Source organism: Myiozetetes cayanensis, unplaced genomic scaffold (genome assembly GCF_022539395.1).
Source record: "Myiozetetes cayanensis isolate MyiCay16 unplaced genomic scaffold, myiCay2020 scf2-11, whole genome shotgun sequence".
Taxonomy (NCBI): Eukaryota; Metazoa; Chordata; class Aves; order Passeriformes; family Tyrannidae; genus Myiozetetes; species Myiozetetes cayanensis.
The window spans coordinates 52,444,926-52,472,045 of NW_026087411.1; the positions used below are offsets into that span (position 1 = coordinate 52,444,926).

The following is a 27,120-nucleotide window of genomic DNA, read 5'->3' on the forward strand; positions in this document are numbered from 1 at the left end:
TACTCTGTACAGTAGGATGTTCCAGGATAAAAAAGCACAAAATCCCAAACACCGTCTTAAATGCTGAAGTATGAAAAGTATTTTTCTTACATTTCAGTAATGCACTTTCATTCATACAAAGCTCAATTATTTCAGAATTATTACAACTTAATTACCTGTCTCACAACATACCTTGTTTCCTAGTATGTGTTCTAGCCATTCCCCTGAAGTAAAAATAATCTGGACTGCCTTCTCCCTTTTGTCTACAGCTGAATGGAATAGCGAGAGCTGCCCTCTCTCTTTACTTTCTCAAAAGTAGTTCTTTCTTTCATACTCGCGCAGATGTAGGAATATAGAAGCCTCCTTTTACTGAATCAACATCTCTAGATCAAGGAGTTAAAACTAATAAAAAAATCAGTCTGCTGGAACAGAACAACTGTTACAGCTGATCTTCCTCTTCAGTCTGTTCAGGCTGACTAGTGCTTTTAAGTAAATTCCTTGTAGTCTTCTTTTGCTTTAGTTCTTCTCTGTAGTTGAATACAAAAAGAGTTGGGTCTTCATCACACATTTTCCTGTATGTATTGCACAGATTTCTAAACTGTGACATGGAGAGTTGGAAAGGACGCAAAGTTGGATCAACATTTGCTGTCATCATCAGCTGTTCTGTTCTTTTCAAACGTCCACTTTCAGGAAACAAGGTCCTAGAAGGTGTGGTGAGAAAAAAACTCAATTTCAAAAAATTCAGACAGACAATTAAGTTTCCCTTAAGAGTAACACAGAATTTACTTAATATAGGTTTACTATTGGCTATGTCATTATTTTAGTTCTGGCACTCTTAATACAACTCATTATCTAAGCAGATGGAAACATATGAGGGTCCTTCTTCTGCAAATGCACATTATGATGCCATAGGAAGGTACATACATGAATATATTAAACACATGCAGGTATGGTCCTGTTTGCTAACATTAAAAAGAGCTTTGGGTATGGATACAAGCACAGAAGCTTCTTAGAATTAGTCTCATATTTAGAAAGCAACAACAGATTAAACTGTGCAAAACAGATCAGAGCCAAACCGTATGATTTCTTTCAGACCGTTTCATTCCAATCGGAAAGATATTTGTTATCACTTGTCATTAATATCGTCATTCTAATGCCAGGAAAAAAAAGGCCAAGAAGTAGGAAAAGAGTATTTAATTAACCGTTCAGTTTTTAATATTTAGAACCTGGAGAATATGCAAGAGTCCTAAATTTTGGGTTCAGCTCTGTCATTCTTTATAGAAAGGCATGGTTTATGCGTGTGTCTCAGTTTTTAAGTTGTATCTATGATACATACATAATATCTAAAAATGTTGTGCACCTATTACAGTAACACTCCCATCTGCCAAATGTGTTTTGAAGGTTGGCTAGACAAATTAATCAAAAAGCTCTGTATAACCCATTAGTTCAGCATCCAAGTCAGCAAGGTTAGAAATGGATCAATCCTTATTTCAATATCCCTCAAGTTATTCTTTGATTGGGTAGTTAAAAGACATACCTGGAGCCAGAATTTACAAACGTAAACTGATTCTATATCTTGCTTTTATACACTGTATGTATAACCTTATATATATAGATAACCTTAAAATGAACTTAGCAGCTTTATTATACACCAAAATTTGCTATTTTTTTCAGGTCAGCTAAAGAGTAAGAGGATTGTGTTTCTTAGCTGCATACTAGGGGCTAAAGTATGATAAGCTGCTAGGGAATACGTGACGTCCAAAAGTTCAGATTCCCCCTCCTTGCCTCAAAAGAATGTAAAGCAGTTATTAGCAATTTGAGATTACACAATAGTTAGGTTTCATTTTTTTTCAGCTTTGGCAAAAATATTGAACATAACATAGACATGCTGATTACACATGCCTTCTACTTACACTGTCACTGAAACATTCTTTCACACACACACAAAAAAAAAAGAAAAAAAGAAAGCCACCGCCACCACAACCCTGTAAATCAAATACAAATCAATCTAGACTTTGGATACTTCTTTTTCTAAACACCTCCAAATGCATACTCGAATCTTAACACAGGCAAATCAGTACTCATTTCAGATCCAATGTCTGCATCCAGACATCAGTGGCATTCATGGCCTCAAGAAAAAAAAAACCAACAAACCAAAACTAGAGGCAAAATTCTTTCTTCACCTTTAAAACAGTAACATATAAGGCTTGTAGTTCAGTAAGGTGGCATCCACTCTAATTCTAGACTGAATCATTGCCAAAACTATGCCCAACAAATTCAGCTAGCCCAAGCTGCAGGAGCATCCTTCTAGTCCTAACAGCATCTGTCACAATTTCTACAGTGCTGAGTGCTGGGTTTTGCCCACACCAAGTCAGACACATGGCTATGTTCGAGTTTGAACAGGACCTCTGGTGAAGAGATTATAGGTTTCTCACATCAGAGAACCTAGTAAATTCCCTCAGTAAGACATGGGGATTTTAAAAGAGCCAGTAAGACCTCAATAAAAGGGCAAGCACAGAAACAAGAATTTGACCTTTTGACATTATCCCCAAATAAGTAAAATTTGCCACAGATGATGCTTTCTTCAAACTTCCATCAAAACCTCCTCACGCTGCCATCTTTGATTCTGAATTTTGATACTTTTGGTTTTTAACTTAATCATGTTGTAATTTTTGTGGTTGGACTGGGTTGTTTTCATTTCTGAGACGGACAAACTATTGAAAAGATGACCAGTTTATTCCAGTAATTTTAACAACTTCAACTGCACTAACAAAAATGCCAAGGAATTATTACATAATTACATCAGAAAGATATTAATCTCTGAATTTGTCTTCAGAAACCATTCTGAAATGGAAAACTCTAATGAACTATGATGACAAATATAAAATGGCAGGAATAAAATCAAATACATAGCTAACTGATTTAGTAGCTGATGCATTTATGAAAACATTATCTGAGAATTTTTCATTAAAAACCCTTACTCAAGTCCGCGGAAACAGTACTTTCTTCTAAACTGGAAAACACTTCGAACCACTTTTTCTACTAGCTCGAACGGCTGCTGGATCTTTGGTTGCACCAGTGGAGTGAAATGCACCACAGCCACATCCACCTACATGGAAAGAAAGATAAATTTGAGTACACATATTCCTTTGGTACACATTACTTCTCAGTTAACTGGCCAGACATCAGAAAATAGGCACAACATAGGAAGACAATATTGTGACAGGTAAGACAGCTGTGCAGTGACCAATGTTGTAGTATTGAATACAAAGATATAAAGATTTAGCTTTCAAGGCCCTACATAATTTTAGTCTTAGTTATCTACATATTTCCAATTAGCTCAGATGCCATTAGTACTTGGTACTTTTTTCCCCATGGCATTTCCTCCATCTAAAGCAACTTCCATGTAATCTGGAAAGTAATTAGCACTTCTGTCTTCAGATCCTTCCACAAGACAATTCTGACATAATACACAAATTAGACAATATTTGATATACAGGCTGAAGGGCAGCTGGAGAAAATTGGTATTATAATTAGAAATCAAACCCATTCCCTGTATGTTTTCTGTTGCTCTAGGGCTTTTCCAAAATGTAAGCCAAGGAATTACTTTTCAACATACTAAGATTTTAAAATGCTAGCCTATTTAAAGGAATGGTAGGTAGAAATAAGTTTGCACTCAGCATAAGTGACCACACAACTCTGTATTTACACCGTGTATCACACTTAATCCAAAATTATGTTTGAACGATTCCACACAGGTGAGCTTGTATATATTCTCTTATAGTTCTACAATCAGCTTGGCTCACAGAATAGTCACCTTCCCTGTGTCTGAAAACAGACTGAGATTATATGTGCACATTTCATGGTTTTTATATGTACATATCTATATGTGATGCAACTACAGAGACACTGTATTATATAGAAATGCCCTGAATTCAGACTTCTGTATTAAAAAAACAGAAGCTGGGCTAAAAATCCAGTTCTGCACAGCAATGAATAAATAAGTTCGTCTTCCAAACTAGATTTCAACAATAAAAAGGAAAAAAATTCTGTGGAAGTGCCCACTGAAAATTTGCAGAATTTGTACAAGTACTGGTACTGAATGACTAAAAATTTTTTTAAGTACAGGATTTTAAAAGATATTCAGTCTCTTATTAAAACAGTCTGTTAATATGATGGACAATCATTCATTTCTTTAAAAGGCCTGACAGCCAATATTGACATTCATAGAACAGATTCTATGTGACATTAAATCGCAGATGTGCTAGTTCTGATGGACATAAGAAACACACACAGGCCAAAGAACAGCTGCTGCTCTAAGCACACACTCTGTACCAATTGGGATAGCCCAGATCACGAGAGTACTTAAAGGGTTTCTCGTACTGCTTCCACCAAACGTGCTCATAGCAACCTCTGATGTGGACATCTTCTTCTGACATAAAGGTACTATCCATCCAAATTATTCTTTCAGTGGGAACAGCTCAGCTGTCAAGTACACCTACCCAGTACAACTGCTTCAACACACAAAGTACTATATTTCCATAGAATCATAAAATCCCAACAGCATTAGGTTTTTCATGTAGGCAGAACTTACAAAGCTGAACAAATATACTGGTTAGAGAAAGGAAAGAAAATACCAATTAATGGTATTTTCTGATGAGAAAAAAGAAAAAGAAACACAGCAAGTTTCCAGCATTAGCACTAATGATCTCAAGTTTATGTTACTGAATGGTTTTTCTCTACTTGTCCACCTTTTTTTGAAAGCTAGTTAAGAGTAAAGCAGAAAAAGTACTTAAAATGACTAAAATGTGAAGCACAAAAACTTATTTAAAAGCCAGGTGACAAAGAAAACTTGACATATGGAATCTGCAGTGAAATGCACATACACGTATTTTCCAAAGCAGATTTTTAATTTTTCAAGTATTCATAGCTTCTGCCTTTGCCACAGGTTGCTGTTACCTATGAGGAAGACCACAGGAATATAGAAAAAACGTGTGTACACACTAAATGTAAGAAAAGTTAATCTTTTTGCACAGAGAAAGTACATACTTCACATGTACTAAGGACTTATTTACAAATGCATTTGTGTATTGCCAAGAAATAAAACAAAGTATTTCCCCACAAAATTAGGGGTAAGAAAATACCCAGAGAGCCCGTGGCATCTCCTAGTCACCTCAATTTTGCAGAACCGCTCATGAGAAATGAGGGCTCTTTGGGAGTCAGAGCTGCATCTTTAACAAAAACTTCTGAAGGACAAAAAACCACAATCTAGATGCAGTGTACTGCTACAGAGCCAAACAGCTCAATTTGCAATCTCAAGGCCAGTGGGCAATAATTTCTGCTTCTGAAACAAAACACAGCACTTCTCAGTTCCATTACAGATGCTGTTTTCTTTGGACCCCAGGAAAGCTGCCTGGTTGCTATAGCAACAGATACAGGGGAAAGCTTTTTACTTGTAATTGGTCACTCCTTTAAAATTATACATGCTATTTTTCCCTAACCTTTCTAATATGCATAAAGAGTAGAATTATGAAAGCCAATAGAGTACACAAGAGTACTTAAAATATACAAGTCAATTTGATGGCAATTTTATGAATACCACTTTTCTTTTCACCCCGCCAAGTATGTTAAAAATATTTACAAAATAGCACTCAAATCTTATAAATTAATGAATATGAAAATCATTCAACTGATCTATCCTGAACTGTCCATAGTACAGCAACTATTTACCCCTTACTGTTTTAGTGTATCTGCACAATGAAGGTTTATGTTCTGGTAGGGTGGGAGGAACACATGACAGAGTACAATTTAATCCAGACAAGTCTGCTGCCTTGCTAATGAAATCAACACTCTAAATCAGAATAAGCTCAAGTGAGAGAGTTTTTACTAATTGATGACAATAAAGGTCTCATAATGGGCAATTCCACATGTATCTTGTGATAGGGCTGTATTAAAATCAAACTCACATAACCTTTCCTCAAGCTGCAATTTACTCATAGGGAACTGAAACCTAAGCAGAACATATTACAACTTCATTAAAACAGACTGCTTGAGATCCTACTGAGATAGTTCTAAGCCAGCACTTTCACAAACCAAGTGTTCAGCAGCAGCATTTTATCTGTCTACTACAGACAAATGTTAGGTCTAACGCCAGACATGCGCATTTCATGGCAAACTTGTTCCTATGCAAGTTTACTTTTGGTTCACTTCCAGCACAAAGTAACTATGCCACTCACTAACAGCAATAGTTTCTGGTCAGAACAGCTTTGTAGTAACTCCATTCACACTAGGCTCACATAAAGAATCACAGGAAACCAGAATTCAGGTACAGAACCTAAGGGTGTATCATTGCTGCAATGAGAAAAGACTTTTCTCCTAAATTCTCTGCACACTAACTTGTCAAGTCCACTTCTCCAATGTGTTGCAGTTACCATATAAGCTTTATTAGCAGCTTTATTTCTTCATTCTTTTATACAGCCTCATACAAAGGTAGCAAGTTATAGGATGACCTATGGAAGGCTAACGCTATCAGGAACAGAAAAGTAAAGCCTGTAGTTGAAGAGAAATGTTCTGCTGTTCCAATTACAAATTAAAATAAATTGCACAGTTCTTTTCTAGGAAATTTAAACTTTTAATAAGATTATCTGTGATGAAAAAACCAACAACTGACAAACAACAAAACCCTCTGGCTCTCAGTGCAACTGAAATGATTCCCTCCCCCAATCTATAAGTCTACCGTTTCTGGATTCTCAAGATTTTACTCTGTTTATTCACTGTTCACGCTTTTCATCATAGAACCTGGACATCATTATGTATTTAGGACTAAGGGCCTCTGTCTGTTTTATTCCATAATCTCTTTGCTTTCCCTTACTGAGTGTTTTTCAAACAAAACTCATTAAACAAAGTACTCCTTTATTCTCGGGTAGATGGAACTAAGAGAGAGAACAAACAGCAGTAATGCACTTGCTGTAGAGAACAGAAAAAAAAACATTCCAAGAAATTTTGTTAATACATGCCAATGCAGTTTTATATGAGAAGGGATAGTTCCATTCAAGAGAAACTGCATTTTCCAGGACATCTGCCGTGAAGAAAACATCTCAGACCTCACATCCAGCAGTAAGTCCTACACAAACAGGAATGAAACATGACTGTATTTTTAATTACAACTGTAGTGCTTATACTTGAATTTATCATGCCTTTAACTTGGTTCATACAATTCAATGTAATGTATGGCTACCATTTGTAGTGTTTTGCATTTATGCTTGCATGTTTGTATATACTTAAATTTTAAAAAGGAAGTAATGAAAAAGGCTGACTCATGACCCTAATTAGCTGTTCCAGAATATGCTTTTGGATGAGTTTTGAGTTACCTGGACATGTCAGTTCTTTATGTAAAAGGAAGTTAAGCCATCTCCTCCACGGGCCTGTACAGCAAATAATACATATTTGCCACAGCACCTCTTCACAATTTGAACTGAAGGGATTTGGACATAGGCAGTTCTTTGAAGTAAGATTTTTTAAATGAATAACTGTTAATATTCTCACCTTAACTATAAGCATTTTTAATATATATATGCTGGACAGAGTTAGCACATCCTTGAACCATTACCTGAAATAATTAAAATATAAAAATTAAAGTATAAATACATAAATTATATGTTGTATAGAGGATCTAGAGGATTATATTATACTATTATAGAGAATAATACTAAATATAATTATAGTTATAGAGGATAAATATATTAATTAGTTAAGTAATGGCACTAAAGACTGATAGAACTCATGTTAATCAAAACCTTGTTGTCTTACATTTCATTAACTGAAAAGAGTACAATGCTACAGATATTTTTGTGTTCCACTTATTTAAATTTTATTCCCTACTATTATGGCTTTTCAAAAAATTCTAATGCTAAAGACCAATATTAATGTTATTGTTCATATTTAGATAGAATGTCTTAGCATAATCCAGGCTGAGGTTTGCCCTTTTTTTATTTATGATAAAAGACAAAACCTGCCAATTATACAGCCCCATGCAAAAGGCAGGGCACCCCTTCTAATCCTCCTCTCAGACATTGCAAACCATTGTTCTTCATCTGCTATCCAACAGTCCAGCTGACGTAATCACAGAAGTTCAATCTTCCCAGGTGCACAGTTATCATACTGCCTAAAATGTTCTCATCTGTCAAATGAAATTGGACTCTTTATGCAAGAATAGCAGGGAGCTTTTTTTAATGAATTTTTAGAACTGCCACTTCATGGCAAATTTGCAAATAATTTTAGACAGGAGATTGATTAAAAAATGCTCTTTCAGAAACGAGTTGTTTAATACCAGTATTAAAAAACCCACGTTTTAGAGACAGAAGCAGATCATATTCACTCTTACAACTTGCTAAATACTGCTGCTCTAAGTCAAGGAATGGAAATCACTGACTGAAAATAACATATTGATTTAGAAAAGTCACATGTGACTAAATTGTGAAAATACTGCAAAATGAAACAATTTTATTCTCCTTCAAAACAAAGAAATTTTGTAACAGTTATTAAAAAGCTGAACAGGTAATATTTCATTAACAGAAATAAAGAGTTACCTTCAACCACACTTTAAACAAGAGAGAGTATAACAGTATACATTACTATAAAATAGTCAGCAGGAGCTGACAACAGCCATCAGCACAAATAAGGTACTTGAAGAATACAATATATTTTCTACCAGTGTTTTTCTACCGCAATGACTTCTAATCTGCAAGTTCCTAATGTTCCATTTACAATGCATATTTATCTAGTAAGCCTGCAATCTGTCTGTTATTACCAAAACCAACTGCAGTAAAATAAGTTTTGCTTGATGGCTTGCAATGAAAGGGCAGTAGCTCCTTTTTACAAGCAATTCTAAAACACTGTTCATTTGCCATTATTTCTGTTCAAGTACCTTGTGTACAGCCACTCAGCTGCTGCAGGGTCGTGTCCAGATATTCATTCAGATAGCTCTAATTTTAAAGGCAAGTGTTTTTTGTTTGCTGATTTCTTTTTCTTTCCCCTCACACTTCTCCTCCTCCCGCCCCCCCTTTTTCCCTGTTACACAGAGGGCTACAGCTTGGCACTCATTTTCTCGAGAGAAAGGGCAGACAAAAGGTGACAGCAGATAATCATCATGGCATCAGCAAGTCTGCAGTTCTTTGCTTTTATTCTGGCTTTGTTTGGTGTTTTTGGAGATATTGCGGCCACCTTGCTACCAAACTGGAAGGTAAATGCAGATGTTGGCTCCAATATCATAACAGCTATAACACAGATGCAAGGACTTTGGATGGACTGCACGTGGTACAGCACTGGGATGTTTAGCTGTACCCTGAAATACTCCATTCTCTCTCTCCCCGTCTACATCCAGGCTGCACGGACCACCATGGTACTGTCTTGTATCCTATCAGCATTTGGGATCTGCATCACTACAGTTGGAATGAAATGCACCAAGTTGGGAGGGGACAGTGACAGCAAAAGTCACGCTTGTTTTGCTGGAGGAATCTGCTTCATTCTTGCAGGAATCTGTGGATTAGTACCAACATCCTGGTACACAAGAGAAATTATTTCAAATTTTCTGGACCAGACCATTCCAGAGAGCAGTAAACATGAACCAGGAGCAGCAGTTTATACAGGATTCATTTCAGCAGGTTTTCTGCTTATCGCAGGTGTGATTTTCTGCACTTCCTGTTTTAACAAGCAGCAAGGAGGATGGATTTACCCTCCAAAGCAGCACCATTTTCCATCCGCAGAACAGGAGAGTAATGCAGGTTACAACCTGAAGGACTACGTGTAAATAGTTATTCTATCCACTCAAGGTTTTTTTTGTGTGCTAAGTGTAGTTTGATTATTTCAAAGAATGTATAACCGAGAACTTAACTTTTCCTGCATCTGGGTTGCAGTAATGTTTATGCAAGGTATTTAATTCACAGGGGCAACCACAAAAAGGAAAGAAGTAGAAAATTATACTTGTCTGCTACAAAAGTACTTTATTTTGCTGATTTTTCAAACCATGCTTTCTGACTTTCCACGTAGCATTTACTAAAGAAAAAGGAACTATTTTCAAACATAACTGACTGTACAATTAAGGTACCGATGTCTTGTTATAGGAAAGATGATTAAAAACTAACTGCTTTCTATTTAGAGAATCAGGCTTTCAATTATGTAACATTTTATGGTGTATTTTACACTTTCATCTCTATCTTCATTATGATGCAAGGAAAAGAAGCCCAAACATTATTTGTCCAAGAAGCCCAATTCAAAGGTTTTTAAAAAGCAGACACATCTGCCTTTCATTTTCAATTGTAAATTGCCTTGGTAACCAGATTTCATAACAAAAATAACCACCACTATCACAAAAAAAAAAAAAATAAATAAAAAAGGAACAAAAAAACCCTCACAACAAAAGCCCATGGCTCCAAACCTTAGCTGCACTGTATACTCTGCATATCAGGCTGAAGAATCAGCAGCACCATTCAGATCTTGCCAAACACAGCTCTCGCACCCCGGACTGCCACCTGCTGTGGGTTTCACTGATCATTGTTAAAGAAACATCTGCTGGACAATCACCAATTGCTACTCATCTATCACTGCACAATGAATCTTAGATATGAGGAGCAATACAACAAAGGAAACGTAACCATACCTCTGAAAACACCTGCAAACTGTAACAAACAGGATGTAAACCAAACTACAGTTCAAGAAAAATCTGTAAGCATTCTGGTTTACACTTGCTGAAAGCAGCTATTAACAGCTTAAATACCACTACCACTCATTGTCTTCTACAGTTCTGACCTTCTAAAAAAACTTTATAAGTCCTTTTAATCATTCCTGTAGGGTCTGTTTCAGACCCACTCCTGTAAAATATAGCAGACAACAATGATAAAGAGACAGCTCCTTTATTTATTTTCTTAACTCCCTTGTTTTGAATAATTACCTTAAATCCTTTAACCTTTTCTTTCACCACCCAGATTTTGTTTTGTAATGGTCACTGGCAATATATTTTATCTAAATACTTCCCTAAGCAACAACCATATTGATGAATAAAAAGGGGTACGATTCAGACCTTTAATTTTAGGAATATGATAAGGCTGGATGAGTCTTTCAATAAAACCAGCTAGTATTTATTCTGCATATTTATATACAACTTTCATTTCCCATGTTACTAGCCCAAATTTGCTAAAACAGTATGAAGGAACCTAAACATTATATGTTTATTATGTTGGAAGAAGTAAGATCTTCTGCTATAGCATTTCAGAAAGTTGACTGTTTTATGAGTTTAACATGTAAAGAATCTTTATTCACAGAGAGTCTTCATTCTTCACACAAAGAATGGCATTACATCTGCTTTTTTTACTACTGTTACAGACATTTTGAGTTTCCTATGTATTAGTCAAGGAGCTTGTTTTGTACTATTCCTAATGCTACTATCAGTAGTTACTTGGTATTGCAGAGACTTAACTATGACAAAAAAGCCATATTTTCTTTTCTTAGACACAATGTCTTGTAGCACCATTCCATTCCATAAACCAAGAGCCTTTTATGTCTCAACATTCATAGTAGTGTTGAAATAATATTTGTACATTGTGAGAATTGAGGTAAACAACTTATTCTCACAAACATGAATCTCCACCTTTAATAAGGGCTTTGAAATGACACTAAGGTGTGATCATTCTTATGTATGTTAATTAACATCTGTAAAATTATAATCAAAAGGCATAATTTTACAGGAGGGCATAAGAGAAAGGTAATAATTGCATTCTATGAGCAAAAGGAAGTATTCATTGGTTACATGCACTACAAATTTTTCTTCCTGAAACTTTATACAGAAGTACCTGAACTTTGTATAGTTCCGAAAAAAAAATTAAGCACTGAGCCCTTCATTCACAACACGCTGAAGGAGCTTTCCAAGGAAAGAGATTCTATGAGAAGATCTATTGAGAAGTTCAATTTACAACAGGAGTTTGAAGGAAACAAAATATAGTGAAAACGGGTGCCAGTTCTGTCTGAAAAAATTGTACTTTCTGCTTTTGCAATACAAGCAATTCTTATTTTAACTCAAAGAAATACCTTAAATAAAAATATGCTTGCCTTTAGTGGTACTGGTTTTTTTTTATTCAACAGAGCTCCAATTAACTACAGGATATGCTTATACTAAGAAATTTGTCGCAACTTTCTAAGTTACCTCTCTCTTGGTCAACTATGGCCTTTTCAGTACAGGAAAACAGAATATCAGTTATAGCTTCCCAATTCTGAGACACAGGTTGCACAAAACTTTTGACTACACTAGCACTACTAGTACTCATATTGCATCCACCATTGAGAAACCACCACCATAAAACTGGAATTTTTTGATAAATGAGCGAGAATAACCTTCCAAAGGTTCTCAAGAGATATACCTGAAAATCTCTTGAGAGAGACTGCAATAAGGTGGAATGGAGATGTAATGAAGAGTTGAAGCAACCAGTTCAAAAAGGGACTTTAAGAAGCTGCAAGTTCATTTCTGAAACAGAACAGCAGTTTGATAGGACAAAAGAGAGGGTTGATTTAAATTAGATATAAGGGAGAAATTTTTTACAATGAGGGCGGTAAAACACTGAAACATATTGCCCAGAGAGATGGTGGCTGCCCCATCACTGGAAACATTCAGGGCCAGATTGGACTGAGTTCTGAGAAATCTGATCTAGTTGAAGATGCTCCTGCTCATTGCATAGGGATGGGACTAGATGATGAAAGGTCCCTTCCAACCCAAATGTTTCTATGATCCTACGATTTCCACACGCATTCAAGGGAAACAGATCTCACTTAATGTCAAATTTTTACAAAAAAATGCCAAACCAAACAAAAAAAACCATTCTTGTCCAAAATACAGATTAATTTATTAATTTTTGATTCCTGCAATCATAATGGCTATTAATACAAACCAGTGGCAGTAGATAAAAGGACAACAAAGAGACTGTTCTCTACTCACTCTGCCTCATAGACAGAAGTAGAAAAGATTGTTACTTTTTTATACAGGCAGTGGGACATAGGTGACAAAGTGCTATAGCAAACAGGAGGGAGTAAAATATGCTAAAGATGGCTAGGGTGAAACAAAGATTTATAAACGTGGTAAAATTAGAGATCTTTGACAAAGATGACAAATTAAAAGTAGTCTTTCAAAAGACCCATCAAATTCTCTAGGCACAGTCCCAAACTGTTCATAAATGCAAAATGTAAAAGAGCAGGCTTTCTAAAAAGGCTACAATCGTAGCAAACTGTCCTGCCATTAAATCCTAATCTCCCTCTCCACAAACACCCAAAGAAATACGCTGATCTTGCAGACAGGTTTGAAGGTCAAAGCCAAATTCTTAGGAACCAAAAAAAAAAGCATCTCCTTAAGAGTAAGCACATCTCATTCACAGGAAATTCACATCACTCCACTTCATAGCCTGGAGATGCTGAAATAGAGCAGCCCACTGTGTTCCTTACTCAAAATCAGATACATTGCTTGACTGACAAATTAACAAAACCCCCATATAAATACAGCAAAACCTACCTCCGGCTTTGGAACAAAGGCTTCACCTGGAATTATGAAACAGTTTTCAACACTGCAGAGATGCTGAGCCATAATGGACAGTCTGCTACGTTGTTTACCTCCTGGATTAGCTGTAAGCCTCTAGGGGAGAACCAAAACATGTATATCAGTGATACTGAACTGACCAAGTGATCAGTTACATTAAAGCTTGATTATCAGTATAATAAAATAAAAAACCCCACTGTTAGTTAATTGTTAAGAACTCGCATCAAATCGTATGCCTGGTTGATCTAGAATTTTTTTTCTCCAATTCAGCAGCATTTCACTAAGATACCATGCTGATTCACAACATCAGTCCTGCAATCAAATGCACGTGAAAAGGAGTTTCTTGAACTTCTGCAAAACTAAATGAATGTCAAATTAATTTTGTATGGACAGAGGAGAAAACTAAAACTATTCTGACTGCAGGATCCAGAACAAACGTAATGCTATCTGACAGTACTCTCACATCCTTTCCTTCCATTGTTTCTGTATCAAATATTACTACCTTTTTTCTTCTTCAAGATGAAGCAAACCTCTACAAACTCAAGATCTGCTAGAAACCAAAATTTCTTATTATTAGCTGGTCTACATTTACAATATTTGCAAGGAAGCTGCATCTACTTTACATAAATTTAGAATGTCTAACGGTGAGGGCATTTAATACATAAAACTCAATTTAGTAACTCTGATTTTCCCAAGAATTTTTTTACAAAGACTATTAAAACAGCGGCCTAGTCAGAGATTTTCTACACTTCTGTGACCAGGCAAGAAATACATTTTATGTGTTTTGCTAGCACAAACAAGATTTAAACACAAAAGACAAGTCTCAAATGATAAAAGACATTACACTAACTCTACAGAAACAGAATTTTGAAGATTCCTGTTCTTCTTTACCACCATCTCAATAAAAAATTAAAACTAAACTTTAATTTGCATATCTGGTAACATCTGTACATCATGTAGTTTCATACAAAAAGCCTACTCATGAAATGCTGCCATGCTTATTAAATCTTTCCCTGAAAAATAAAACTAAACCTATTGCTGAAGTTTCTCACTTTTTTAAACAACTCTTCTGAAAGGCAGTTCAGCAAAGAGCAAATAATACTTTTCAAAGACTCTTTGGAAAGAAAGCCTAGTGATTCTTTTTGCATACGCCAGCATTTAAAAATACCCTCATTGCTGTTTCAGAGGATATGGAGTAAGAAAAACCAAAAAACCACAAATCTACCCACCATCATTATCATTCTCTGAAAAAAAACCAGACTGCAAAGTCTAACAATGCAATAAGACACGCACTTCCTTAACCTCCACAATGGAAAAGAAACTGTCCTAATGGCAACACTTGTAGTCCTTCCAATGCCAATTCAAACAAGCCAATCTTTACTTCTCCCAAAAAACCATCTAGCAGGTCTCCAGGTGTAAGTTCCTGCTTCTCAGCTACAGAAGGAATAACCTAATATCATCAACCTCTGGTAAGCAACATCTTAAACCACTTCAACCACATCAGCAGGAACATACCTGTGCATGGCACACGTACACAGGGCACCTAATCAAACACCCATAACATGGGCAGGGACATCTTCAGCTACATCAGTTTGCTCTGAGCCTCGCCCTGCCTGACATTGAATGTTTTCAGGGATGGGGCATCCACCACCTCTCTCAACAACCTGTTACACTGTTACAGTGTTTCACCATCCTCACTGTAAAAAACTTCTTCCTTTAGATTTATATCTAAATCTACCCTCTTTCAGTTTAAAACCATTACTCTTTGTTCTATTGCAACAAGCCTTGTTAAAAAGTTTGTCTCCATACTTCTATAACTTGTCCTTTGTTCCTACTTGTAAGTATGGATAGCACTTGAAACTACACTAAATAAATCCTGCCGAAACTCAGCTAACTAGGTAACATTTTTGCATCTGCTATTAAAATTTTAGCAAAGCATGAAGCAAAAGAAAAGATCCATAAGCCTAACCTGGAATACAATCAAGGTGATACTTGTCATCTCTTCTGATGCTGCTCACTGTCAACCACCCTGAAATGGCTTGAAGTTACGTCAAGGGATGTTTAGGCTGGATATTACAAAGAGGTTCTTCATCCAGAGGGTGGTTGGGCAGTGGAACAGGCTCCCCAGGGAGTGGTCACAGCACTAAGCCTGACAGAGTTCAAGAAACATTTGGATGATACTCTCAGGCACATGGTGTGACTCTCAGGAATGGTCCTGTGCAGGCTAAGGGTTGGACTTGATCCTTGTGGGTCCCTTCCAACTTGGTATATTCTGTGATTCTGGAACAGCTATTTCTTTTGTTCTCCAATAAAAGCTGTACCATGAAATTGTGCTTTAAATCAACAGATATTAAAACCTCCTTATAAATGAATCTGCAAAATCTGACACAGGAAGTAACCTACATGAAGAATTAGACTGGCAAAGCTGATCATATAAAGGAGCATCAACACAAGTGCACAAACTACTTTTTGCCAAACAAGGTGATTTTTTAGAACATAAGTATTTATGTTTAACCTACACCAGTTATGAAAACATAATAGTAATTTTTCTTATGTATGCCACTCAAAAAATCAGAATTATTTCCTATTTTATTATCACCTGTTGCCTGGTGTTATAGACAGCAATGTTAGATACAAAACAACTAGACTGATGACGATCTCCTATTTAAACTGAAATATGAGTCATTCTGAAGAAAGTGGGCTGGGAAGGTATCTGGCCTAGGTGGTAGATTTAAGACAAAGCACTGAGGAGTTTGGGGCAAGGTAAAAAGTTTTACCCACAAAGTAAATAACAATTTTACAAGTGTAAACTACAGAGAAACAAAATTATCTCCTTGAAACACAGAAGTGCTATTTTACTGCTGTAGATGTTTGGCCTTATCCTCCTCAACAGGCCTCAGAATGTAGCATATAACTGGTTCTTATCAGCTTTAATCCATTTAATCAAATCATCAGAACAGAGTGGGCTCCAGTAGTAGGTCTATACTGAAATAACTCACACCAACACCGCTGTGCTACAAGGAAACAGAAAAGCAGGAAAATACCACCAGTAAGAAAAGCAAAGGTATTTTCTCCCTGTTATACTAGTAAAACAAAGTCTGACCATAAATAAAAAAGCATATTGCTTTACTTTCTTACTGTTAGTATCAAGTTATCCTAATTAATTAGAAAGCACATCACTCAGATAGCATCTTGCCCTTTTGCTGAGCTTATGGCATATACACAGATTTTCTTTGATATTTAGGCTCTTAGCTTGGAAACATCCAGGAAGGACACCAAATTTTTGAGTATAAGACATTTCCCTTTCAAGACTATAAATCCAGAGATACATAAAATATCATAATAATGATATACTCATTAGTAAAGAATTAGTAAATAAAAAATACTCATAATAATGAGTAGCAACTCATTATTATCTGTATTACACTGTTCTCTCCTTCCTGGTACTGAATACACCTGTATATGCTAAATTACGATGGTTAACGTAAGCAACTCCAGAGGGTCTGGAGAAAAGGCATGGACCTGAACTATCGTTCTTTCTCCTAATCATAAAATCAAGTAGTCTCCTTCAAACAATTTTCTTTCATGATATCAGATCAATAATAGAAATGCAACCCAAAAACTATGAACAATTTTGTCTTCAAAGGAAAGCCTCTGTTTCAACTGATGTTGAACAAGAATCAAGAGATCCCAGAACGTAAACTCAACACCAATTAACACTGATTCATTGCATGACCTTGAACAACTGACTCAATTTCCTAGTGTTTCTAACTTCTCAGTGTTCTAAGTACAAGAACTTAAGCATGCATGGTATTTTGCATCTAATTGAGCTATGCTGGGTGCAGAAGCACTATAATCTGTGTGTCACCAGTGATGCATGCAGGTGGTTACTGCTATATAAAGTACTACATGACATGAAGTCCTTCTGGAAAACAGATCTGTGTTTTTTAATGCCTGAAACCATGTAAGCCCAGAACTGAATTAAGAAATCTGGTTAATTTCATACCAAATGTTTGTCCCTGGTGTCTTTAGAGCCACCTACTGGAAATACTTCACTACCTGTCTTGAATGTTGATGGTAAAGTTAGAGTAATGACAGAACAATATGGTTTTCTTTGACCCCAAAAAATGACAGCAGACATGGCACTTTCATATATCATTACAAGTAATTTACAACTAATTTACATTATAAAAACGGAGCAAAATTTTCCTATTCAAATTTTTACTTTGAAGGATTAAAATTAAAACAACACACACATTTAGGCTGCACAAAGAAAACCTGGTATTTACAAACACTGAAGTAATTAGGTGGAAATTCAGTTTTCAGATTGATGCACAATTCCTTTTTACCTTTTTAAAAGCGAGGTGTTTGTGAGAAGTCACACCACTTCCATACATACAAAGTAAAAAGCCTTCCAGTCTCTGTTACTATATGTTTCATGCACTGACAACAAACATAAACTGTTAAGTCTAAAAGCATTGTGGAAAAAGTCAACCTAATATCAACAGATCTAGGATCTGCTGCATCACAGAATCAGTTTGGCCTTCTTTTAGGAAAATAACTATTAATACAAAATAAAATCTCAATTTGCCCTTGGACTTGTGGTGACACAACACAGTTGATGCCTTTTTACACACACAAGAATGGCAGCAATACATTAATAGTTCTAATAATAATTCTGGTATCAAGTTTCTCATGCTTTAAGTGTTTAATCACAACTGGAAATAATGCTAACCTTCCATTTTTCCTTATCTCAAGGAAGGTGTTTTTTAAAAAAATGTTTTTAATAAAGAAGACAAAGGAAATAAATATAAGTGTATTTCTTGAGATGAATGAAAGGTAATGAAAAATTGACTGATGAAATGGCACATGAATGACTGTGAGAGAAGAGATATTTAAAATCAAAAGAGTGCTGTGCAATCTATCCATGTCAAAGAACTCAGACTTCAGAAAACGATAGAGTACCTCCAGAAAATATATCCTTCTATAAGACATTAAAAAAAATAATTATGTGCTTGTGAGAGGATCAGAGTGGATGATTAACTCAATATCAAAATTTGTGATTTACAGCCACATAAACTAAAAATTGAACCAACCCTTTTGCTCTCTTTTTAAAGCCGAGTAAGATTGTGTTTGAAGTTTTAAACAAAAGGTTGCATGTAAACAAATTTTTGTTCAATTTAGCATCTGCACGACTTCAGGAAGATGCCAAAATCTTACCTCCCCAACTTCCTTCTGAAAAGTCAGCGTCATCTGTGTCCTGCCATAACTAAAAGGTCCATTTTTTTTCGAAACATTCTCAAGCCATTTGATGATTAGAGGAGTAGAAACACTGAAGGGCAGATTCCCAATGATGTGTATATCTGGTGGTTCTGTTGACATTTCATGGAAGAAAAACAACTGTCAAAAAGTTTTGATAAGATTTTGCCAAGAAATAACACAAAAGAAAAGTATGTGCCTATCAAACTAGTCTTAAAATATGAAAACAATTTTTATCATGCCACACTGAAATTATGCCTTTCCATTTATACTTGTCTTACACTGACAAAACTGTGTTACTAATCTCAGTAATTACTTGGAAAAAAGTGGTTAGGTTTGGTTCTCATTTACATTTGAATAAATCAGTAGCTTTCAGATGACTTTCAGCTGATAGGTAAATTTCAGCTGAGCTACTTTACAACAGCAAAGCTGTAACAACAGCAAAGCTCCAACAGCATTTCTGTCATTTTAAACTACGATTATTAGGTACAGAATAAATATCCATACTCATATTTCTGTCCAACACATTCCTCCCAGGGGCAGTCAAATCCAAAAACAACAACTGTATGTTCAAGAAAGGTAAATTTTTACAAACTGCATTACACTCTCATACATGCATTTGATCATTGTTTTGTTCTGTGAAGCACTTACCTTTTGCAATGGGACAAATACAGCATGGAATTTTTCAAACTGAACATAATGTGCCATGGTTTTTCATGTCCTAAGTCAGAAAACAGTTTACTGCTCTTCAGGCAGTGCAAAGACTGACTGTACCTTAAATTTAGAAATTTGGAAAAGGGGACTGGGAGGTCATTTCTGATTTACCTAAAATATTACGTGTATTAAAAGGATGGTGAAACACTGTCCCATTGGAAAGTCAAATTAAAAAAAAAAACAAACCACACAAATCCAAATACTTTTGCCAAAGATATCCAGCTGGAAAAAAACAATGAGAAAACTAGGTTTTGAGGACAAATTTTCCAAAGATTTCAAAGCTAATTGTAGAAATTTCTTCAGTGGAACAACAGTAGTGGTCATTTCTGTCTTCTTCAAAAAGAGGAAGAAGCTAGGAAGTACACCATTTAATCAGCTTTTACACTTTCCATGAGTTGTTATTGTACAGTCAAGATGCTCTAAGATTATTAACTGCAAAGCTACACGATGTTGGCTAAGGTCAATGTCATACCAATTCCACTGTTTTATTTTAGAAGAGGAAGACAATTCTGTTTCCTTCTAGGGACAAAAAAATTTAGGTTGCCTTTTCTTATCTTCAAAATATACCAGAAGAGAGTAACACTTACACTGAGTGAAATTCAACTTTATCACCACACTAAAACTCAGAAGCCCTAAAAAAATGAAACAAACCAAATGCAAATACTAACCATCCTCCCAGTCCTTTTTTAAGTGCTTTGGAAAAGCCTTCTCCATCTTATAGGTCAGGATATCACCATGAACGATGCGCACTTTTCCTGGAGCTGCTTCAGATAACATCTGTTTATAAGCAAGCAAGCAGAATTCACAGTCAGTATTAACCAAACTGATTTCCAGTTTCAGCCACAGCAGGAATGAAACCATTGCTATGTACTTATCTTCAATATACAACAAAGCACAACAGGAGTTTAAACTAAGTACATTATTAGCTAGTATTTACTTTCAAAAAGTAAACACTAGAAAAATGTTTAATGTGCAATTGTGTAAACGCTATTTGCAGCTGTAGAAATCTTTAAAGGGAATTCAAACTTGAAAAGACTGCCAAGAGTCTCTTCAACAACAACAGTTAACAATCCCCAGGCCACTAGCAGGACCCCACCTGATGTGAGCAACAATGCAAGCAGCAGGTTTTGAAAAGTTTTTAGATTTATTATCTACGAAATAAGGCTCATTTTGTTTATCCTGTTTCTCCCACAGCTTTAGGGCCTATCATCAAATTTTAGTCATGTGTAATATAGGACTACAAAAATATTCAGTCATTTTTCTTTTTATATGAAAAATGTGGAAGAGATTCCCTGTAGTAGTCTACACTTGTACCATTAAAAACCAAGGAATCACCCCATGTGAGGGAACGAGTACCTAGCAGCAGAAAAAAAATCTCAAAAATTTCTGTCTTTCTAGGCATTACAAAATCCACTGTTGTCAGCTTCTGCAGCCCACTTCTGCAGCTTATCTTAAGTCAGAACTAGTTGTGGTTTGATGACCAATTTTTTCATTTCTGATGTCAGTGATCATAATCAAAATTAGTTATTTTTTTTTTAATGCAATACTAATATTTTCTCTGTGAAACTACACACAAGTAGTATAATTCAAAAGCAAACCTAATTTTTTTCAAAGATGACATTTGGGGTTACTTATTGATCCTATATCAGAATAATCAGAAATGGCTTACTGAACAATTTTGCTTTTGCATAGATATCCAAACCCATAAACAGTTAAGTGCCAGTGACCTAACTGCTGAAATAAACTGCTCACCATTGTTAGTTCCATCTTCAATCAGAATGATGCTTATATGCTCAGGGGCACAAACAGCTTTCATCAGTCTCTAACCCAAAGGAAAGTGCTGCTTTCTCATACTGTTCAAAAAATATCTGTGTGAAATTTTTTTGAGCAAAAGTTTGGGGTTTTTATTTATCAGAATATAAATTTTGCATAGAGTGCTAAAATAACAGATTAACTAAAAACTAAGTGTTCTTACAAGTTTTAAGTGCAATTACTTCCAAACAGAAAAGACAAAGCTAACCTCAATTCCAAACCACTTAATGGATTTTTCAGCATTACACTAGCAATTATATGGCATACAAATTCCTATTTGTCAAATCTTTCTTTGACGCTATTATAAATGCTATAGCACGATGAAAGATAGTGTAAGATAAGTAACAGTTAGAAAATAGTGTCATTTTTTAATAATGGTTTTCATGTCAAAAGGAGTTTGGGGTTTGCTGAATACCACATGACATAAAAGAGAAAGGCATTTCTGTGAACAGAAAATCATAGTCGTGTATTTCTAATTCCAAATACTTGGAAACCCATTGAAGCTTCTTCCATTTTCAGGGAAAATGTGTGCAGCTAACAGAGTTGCAGGAGCTGCTGTGCACCAAGGACACCAGCCAAGAGTGTTCCATCATACAGATCCTCTCATTCTTCACACACAATCAAAAGGGCACAAAGGCAACACAGGGGGCATAGTTAAAAAAATAAATTAGTTTTCCTGGAATCATTTCATATTCAATACACTCTCTTGCTCCCTTTCTCTCCTCATAAATCTTTCCAGCCTAAAAACTACTAGGGCATATGGCATAGGGTGATTATGATTCTTTAAGAGGGAGACAGCACTGGCAGACACTCAGCTTGTCTAATCTTCAACTCTGGCCACATATGTTCTTCACTGTAATTCAGTTTTGCAGTAAAGAGAATCCCAACTTCAGTTTTGCAATAGAGACCACGGCTTAGAAAACAGCCAATGAAAAATGTGGTATGCTTTGCATCAGTGATTTTAAATGTATCTAAAGAGACATTTTTAAGTAACAGTCCTCAATTGTTATTTTAATTTCTGACATTTTCCCTTATTAAAATCTCAACCCTTTTATGAGCATCTGGTTTTGGCAGTTTGCAATGGGAATCCAGAAAAAATTAGGTATTACAATCCATGTTATCAGAAAGGAAAGATTCAGTGTTATGCATCTTCTTACTTGTAGGGAAAAAAAGAATACCAAATGTAACAGAAATGGATGCAAAGCATTTCTTGTTCATTCACATCCACCAGTACCGAGTTATACTGTCTCTCTGTTCAATAACCTCAGACATTCATTTCTACTGCGAGGAGGTTGCTAATTAAAAATAACAACAAACATATGAATAGTGAAGATAATTACATACCAAAACCTCATTACAGACCCTGGAAAGTACAGTTTATTCAGAGAAATCTGTTGAAGTGGATGCATTTTGGAAGTTGAGAAAAAATGTCCAAGTTACTTAAAAAGTTCTGTTAACTAAAGCAAGTGTCATTTAATTTCAAATCCCCTTTAGTCCCAAACCAGTTCTCAAAATCTAGAATTTTAAATCTAGAATAAAAATGAAGATTTGAACCCACTCAAGTGAAAACATGAAGGTTTCGTACTTCATAAGGTAAAGTGTAAGCATAGTGTACGTTATCAATGGCTAACTTAAAAAGACATAGTTACATGCACATTCAGGTTTCAGGATATGAGCAGTTTCATTTACACCTTACATTATTTTTGTCCTACAAAGAAATGGTAGCAATTCTCAAGTGAACTACCTATTTATTTGACTGCCAATTTACTGCAGAAGACACAGAGCAATATAAGGAAATCCCTTTGAATTGCTCTGAGACTGTATAGCCACTGAACCAAAACTATTTTTAATGTTGAGATCTCAACAAGACACTTGGAGCCTTTCTGTGTTCTTAAAATGTTCTTATTCAATGCTGTGGATACATTTATACAAATTATTCTCCAGTTGATACCTGCAATCCTGGAATAAATCGAGCATCTTTTTCAATTAAAAGGAGTTGTTCAACACCAGCACTGAGAATGGATCTGGTAATTCCTCCTGGCCCAGGGCCCACTTCACAAACATGGGTATTTTTCAGCTCGCCAGCCTGTTTCACTATCTTGTCTGCAAGACAGAGAGAACATACTGAGCCTTTATTTTCCAGAAGATCCAACTCACTAAGATAAACTCATTGTTTATTGTTAAAGCACAGGCGTGCTTATCTCAGGATAGACACAAACAGTGACACATCAGTTAAATGATCACACACCCGCTAGACTGCATAGAATTTTGAATACACTGAGCTATTTAAATAAGACTATTTTTAGTTTAACATTTTTAGTATACATTATGTTCATTACAGAATCAAATAAAAAGAGACTATTACTCATCTATAAGCTAGCAGTATTATTGTGCTGCAAGAAAGCACTTGTGTTCAACATCCTAAAGTCTCACTCCTTGTCCTTATAAAACTCTGTCACTTACGGTATCTCTATTTCAAGGAAATTTAAGTATGAAAGATAGAGTGAAGCTCTATCAAGATTATAATATGTATATAATATGTACAGAACAATTTTATGAGGTAGGAACTGGACTAAATTAAAAGTTGGAACATGCGCAACTGGCAGTTATACAAAGTGGGACAGCTGAAAGGAGAGGGAAGAACACCCATACTTAAGTGGAAGGATACAACACTGGAAGGTATTACAGCCAGGAAAGAAGACAGATTAAAGACTAAAACAAGGATTAAACATATAGGTAATGAAACAAAGGGATCCTTAGTATGCATGGAGAGAAGATGCCGACAGAAATTATGCTTCTCACTCCACAATTCATTATGTATGCAATAAAAATATCTGAAGACTTGTCTACTTGTAAGGCTTTACTAAAATGCATGCAGACGTTTTTATTCTGGGATAAGAGTCCAGTTGTTCAGGAAGTGGATCTGAGTTTCATGTTCTGAATTTTTATCTATGTGAATCTTCGAAGGTATTTAAATAATTAGCTGCATGAAGCTGTACTGAATTTGTTACTGCAAAACTCAGCCAGTCAAGACACCCACCACAGACTGAACAGTGTCAGCTTTGTCACCCACTGCTGACATGAAGCTGGAGAAAACTGAATTGTTCAGAACAATGTAACTGGTTCAAAAGCTACAACACTTCTGATAAACTGAAAGAAATTACCTTCCTAACCACAGCACATAGCAAACTTAAGTTGCACAATGAGTTATACTACTTTCCCTGATACACAATAATCTGAAAACCCACTAATTTTTAAATTAAACTTATAAAATATATAATAGCACCCTAATGGTAAAAGTCCTACTAAGGCTTGGATTTTTTCACTTCGGCCAATAACCCACATATTATATAGGAATGTAGTTTCACCTAAAAAAGGTAACTTATAAATAAACCTATTTTTGAGGCATTAACAAGCAAAAAGAACTTGTGTAAGGTAAAATTAAGCCAAATTTCATTAAGCTAAACTTTAAAAGAAGTCTTTAAAAGCTTCCCATTGAGCTGCCATTAGTCTGACAGACATTATTATAAACATCACCTCCTTAGTTATACTCTGGATTCTGAAGAAAACCGGGACACGTGTTATCAGCTAAAAATATTACAAAAAAGCATTTAACCTGTCAATCGCAAATCCAGTAGAAAGTTCTGGGAAAGCTGTCTCTGTGCTTTAAGGCGAAAGAGTTTAATAATCTCTCCAATGGTTGGCAGGGGAGGCAGACGGAAAGCTGCCACCTTTCCTGGAGCAGCCATAAGCCAAAACTCAGGTTCCTTCCCCTAGAGAGACACTGCAAAAATGATTCTGTTACATGCGGCAAATTCCGATTAATACTAAAGACGCTACCTTACAAACCAAGACACGATTTACAAATCGTGACAGGAGCGCTAAATTCCAAACATTAGTATTTTGACTACTAGATCCATCCAGTGCTTATGCTCGGCGTGGATCCGTGGGATTTGGGCAGGTCCCGTGTTTGCGGCTATGCCAAAGCCCTCTCACAACTGCTCCACGTGAACCTTTCAATACGTAATGAGAGGACTCATTACGAACACCAAGTCCCCGCCGTCACACACAGAATTTAAGTACATTTAAGTACATTTCAGTACATTTAAGCACATGTACACAAGGGCTCATTTCAGCGCCATGCCCCTCAGCCGGGACTTGTGGCTCCGCCCCCAACCGCGCGCAGCCCCACCCGCAACGCGCGTGCTCCCGGCGCCGGCGGCAGGACCCAGCTGCGCATGCGCACCACCCACCGGCGTGGCTAGGGAAGGCCCGGCTCAGGACTGGGACGGAACGCGGACCGGGAGGAGCGCCTCGCGCCCGCACGCGCTTTCTCTCTCCCCCGCGTCCCCGGTTCTTGCGGAAAGGGACACTCCGAGCGGCGGCCCAGCAACGCCGCGGCTCCTTACGGTGCACAGCGGGCGCCGACCCGGAAGAGGAAGGAGCTCTGCGCTGCGCACGCGGCTTTCCCGCGCGTGACGAGGCGCGCGGCGGAGGCGGGGCGGGTGCGCGCATGCGCGGTGGGCGGCGGGGCTGTGCCGGGGGCGGTGTTGGGGCCGGGCCGAACGGCGCGGGGTTCTCCGTGCGGCTCCGGTGATAACGGGGAGCCTGGGCCAGCCCGGGGTCTGCCCTGCCCACAGTAAAAACCCTTCGGAAAACTTCCCCTTTCGGGGAGGAGGCCCCAGAGGGAATCACAGAATCAGTTGGGTTGGAAAAGACCTCCGAGATCATCGAGTCCAACCTGTGACCTGTGTTCTGTTCAACCAGAACATGCTCAGCTTTTCCTTAAGCACCTCCAGGGACGGTGACTCCAGCACCTCCCTGGGCAGCCCATTCCAATGTGTGACCACTCTGTCTGTGAAGGAATCTTTCCTAATGTCCAACTTGAACCTCCCCTGGCACAGCTTAAGATTGTGACTTCAGGCCCCATTCAAACCGTAGGCCCTGCTGGAAGGGATAGACACCAAATAGCACTGTCTCTGGGTGTGCCAGTGTGGTGCCACGACAAAAGTGATTCTAGGCAATAAAAAACCCAATACTGTTTTCTTTGATCACTGTGCATTAAAGTGTAGTTTATCCATTTCTGTGGCAGAGAGGCTTGTCCGACACTGTTGGGTACAGGTAACTTTTCACCTGCAGTCTCCTGGAACAGGCATAAGGGTATGGAAGGGATACTTTCCAAAAAACATGGAAGTCAAATGGAAATGCAGGTTCACAGATTTACAGATCAGTCTGAAATTTATTGGTCTTACGTATTTACAGTAGAGCTTTATTCTGTTTTGCTTTGTTCTTTTAATCTGAGTGAACCAATAGCTAGGCTATTTTTCAGGTAGTCTGGGTACTGCACAACTGTCTGCTCATTTCTGTGCATCAAGATTAATTCTAGAACCTGTAGTATGTTTTTGTATATCTGAAATTTACAGATGGAGTCACACAATTCACATCTTGATGAGACTAGGAAATTAGCAGCGAAGAAACAGTAATTTAGTAATTTAGTGTCCTTAAGAGAAACTATATAATTCAGCAATTGCATGTTGCAGCAGAATTTTAGCTACAATATACTATACCAACGTGGAAGTCCATGTGCTCATATGTATGTGCATGTATATCTATATCTGTGGATACATTCTTAAGACATTCTCCAGTTTTGCTCATCCTGAAATACACTGGTAGCAGCAAAAGCCACTTTGGCAGAGTATTTCTGCAATATCTTTTGTCACAGTGGATTAAGGAAGTTCCCTTCTGAACAGCACTTTTGAACAAGTATTGGATTTTGAAGTTCT

The 27,120-nt window shown here is 36.8% G+C and overlaps 2 protein-coding genes across 4 annotated transcripts; one reads left to right on the forward strand and one right to left on the reverse strand.

Annotated features, from left to right (window-relative positions):
- Positions 1–9: 9 nt before the first annotated feature.
- On the reverse strand, positions 10–25,691 carry TFB1M (transcription factor B1, mitochondrial). 3 transcript variants are annotated; one of them, XM_050316756.1, is made up of 8 exons: positions 25,591–25,675; positions 24,954–25,121; positions 23,289–23,440; positions 20,194–20,302; positions 18,773–18,924; positions 13,529–13,648; positions 2,961–3,088; positions 10–680 (listed from the first exon to the last, which is right to left on the reverse strand). In XM_050316756.1, the coding sequence occupies exons 2-8, from the start codon at positions 25,084–25,086 to the stop codon at positions 419–421; spliced, it is 1,056 nt and encodes a 351-aa protein (XP_050172713.1). In that variant the 5' UTR covers positions 25,087–25,121; positions 25,591–25,675; the 3' UTR covers positions 10–418. The 3 variants fall into 3 exon arrangements, with proteins under 3 accessions (XP_050172713.1, XP_050172716.1, XP_050172715.1); XM_050316759.1 differs by lacking the exon at positions 24,954–25,121 and having other exon boundaries at positions 25,591–25,691; XM_050316758.1 differs by lacking the exons at positions 24,954–25,121; positions 25,591–25,675 and adding an exon at positions 25,178–25,401.
- CLDN20 (claudin 20) lies at positions 6,778–10,298 on the forward strand. The gene is made up of 2 exons (XM_050316760.1): positions 6,778–7,095; positions 9,060–10,298. The coding sequence occupies exon 2, from the start codon at positions 9,128–9,130 to the stop codon at positions 9,785–9,787; it is 660 nt and encodes a 219-aa protein (XP_050172717.1). The 5' UTR covers positions 6,778–7,095; positions 9,060–9,127; the 3' UTR covers positions 9,788–10,298.
- Positions 25,692–27,120: the final 1,429 nt, after the last annotated feature.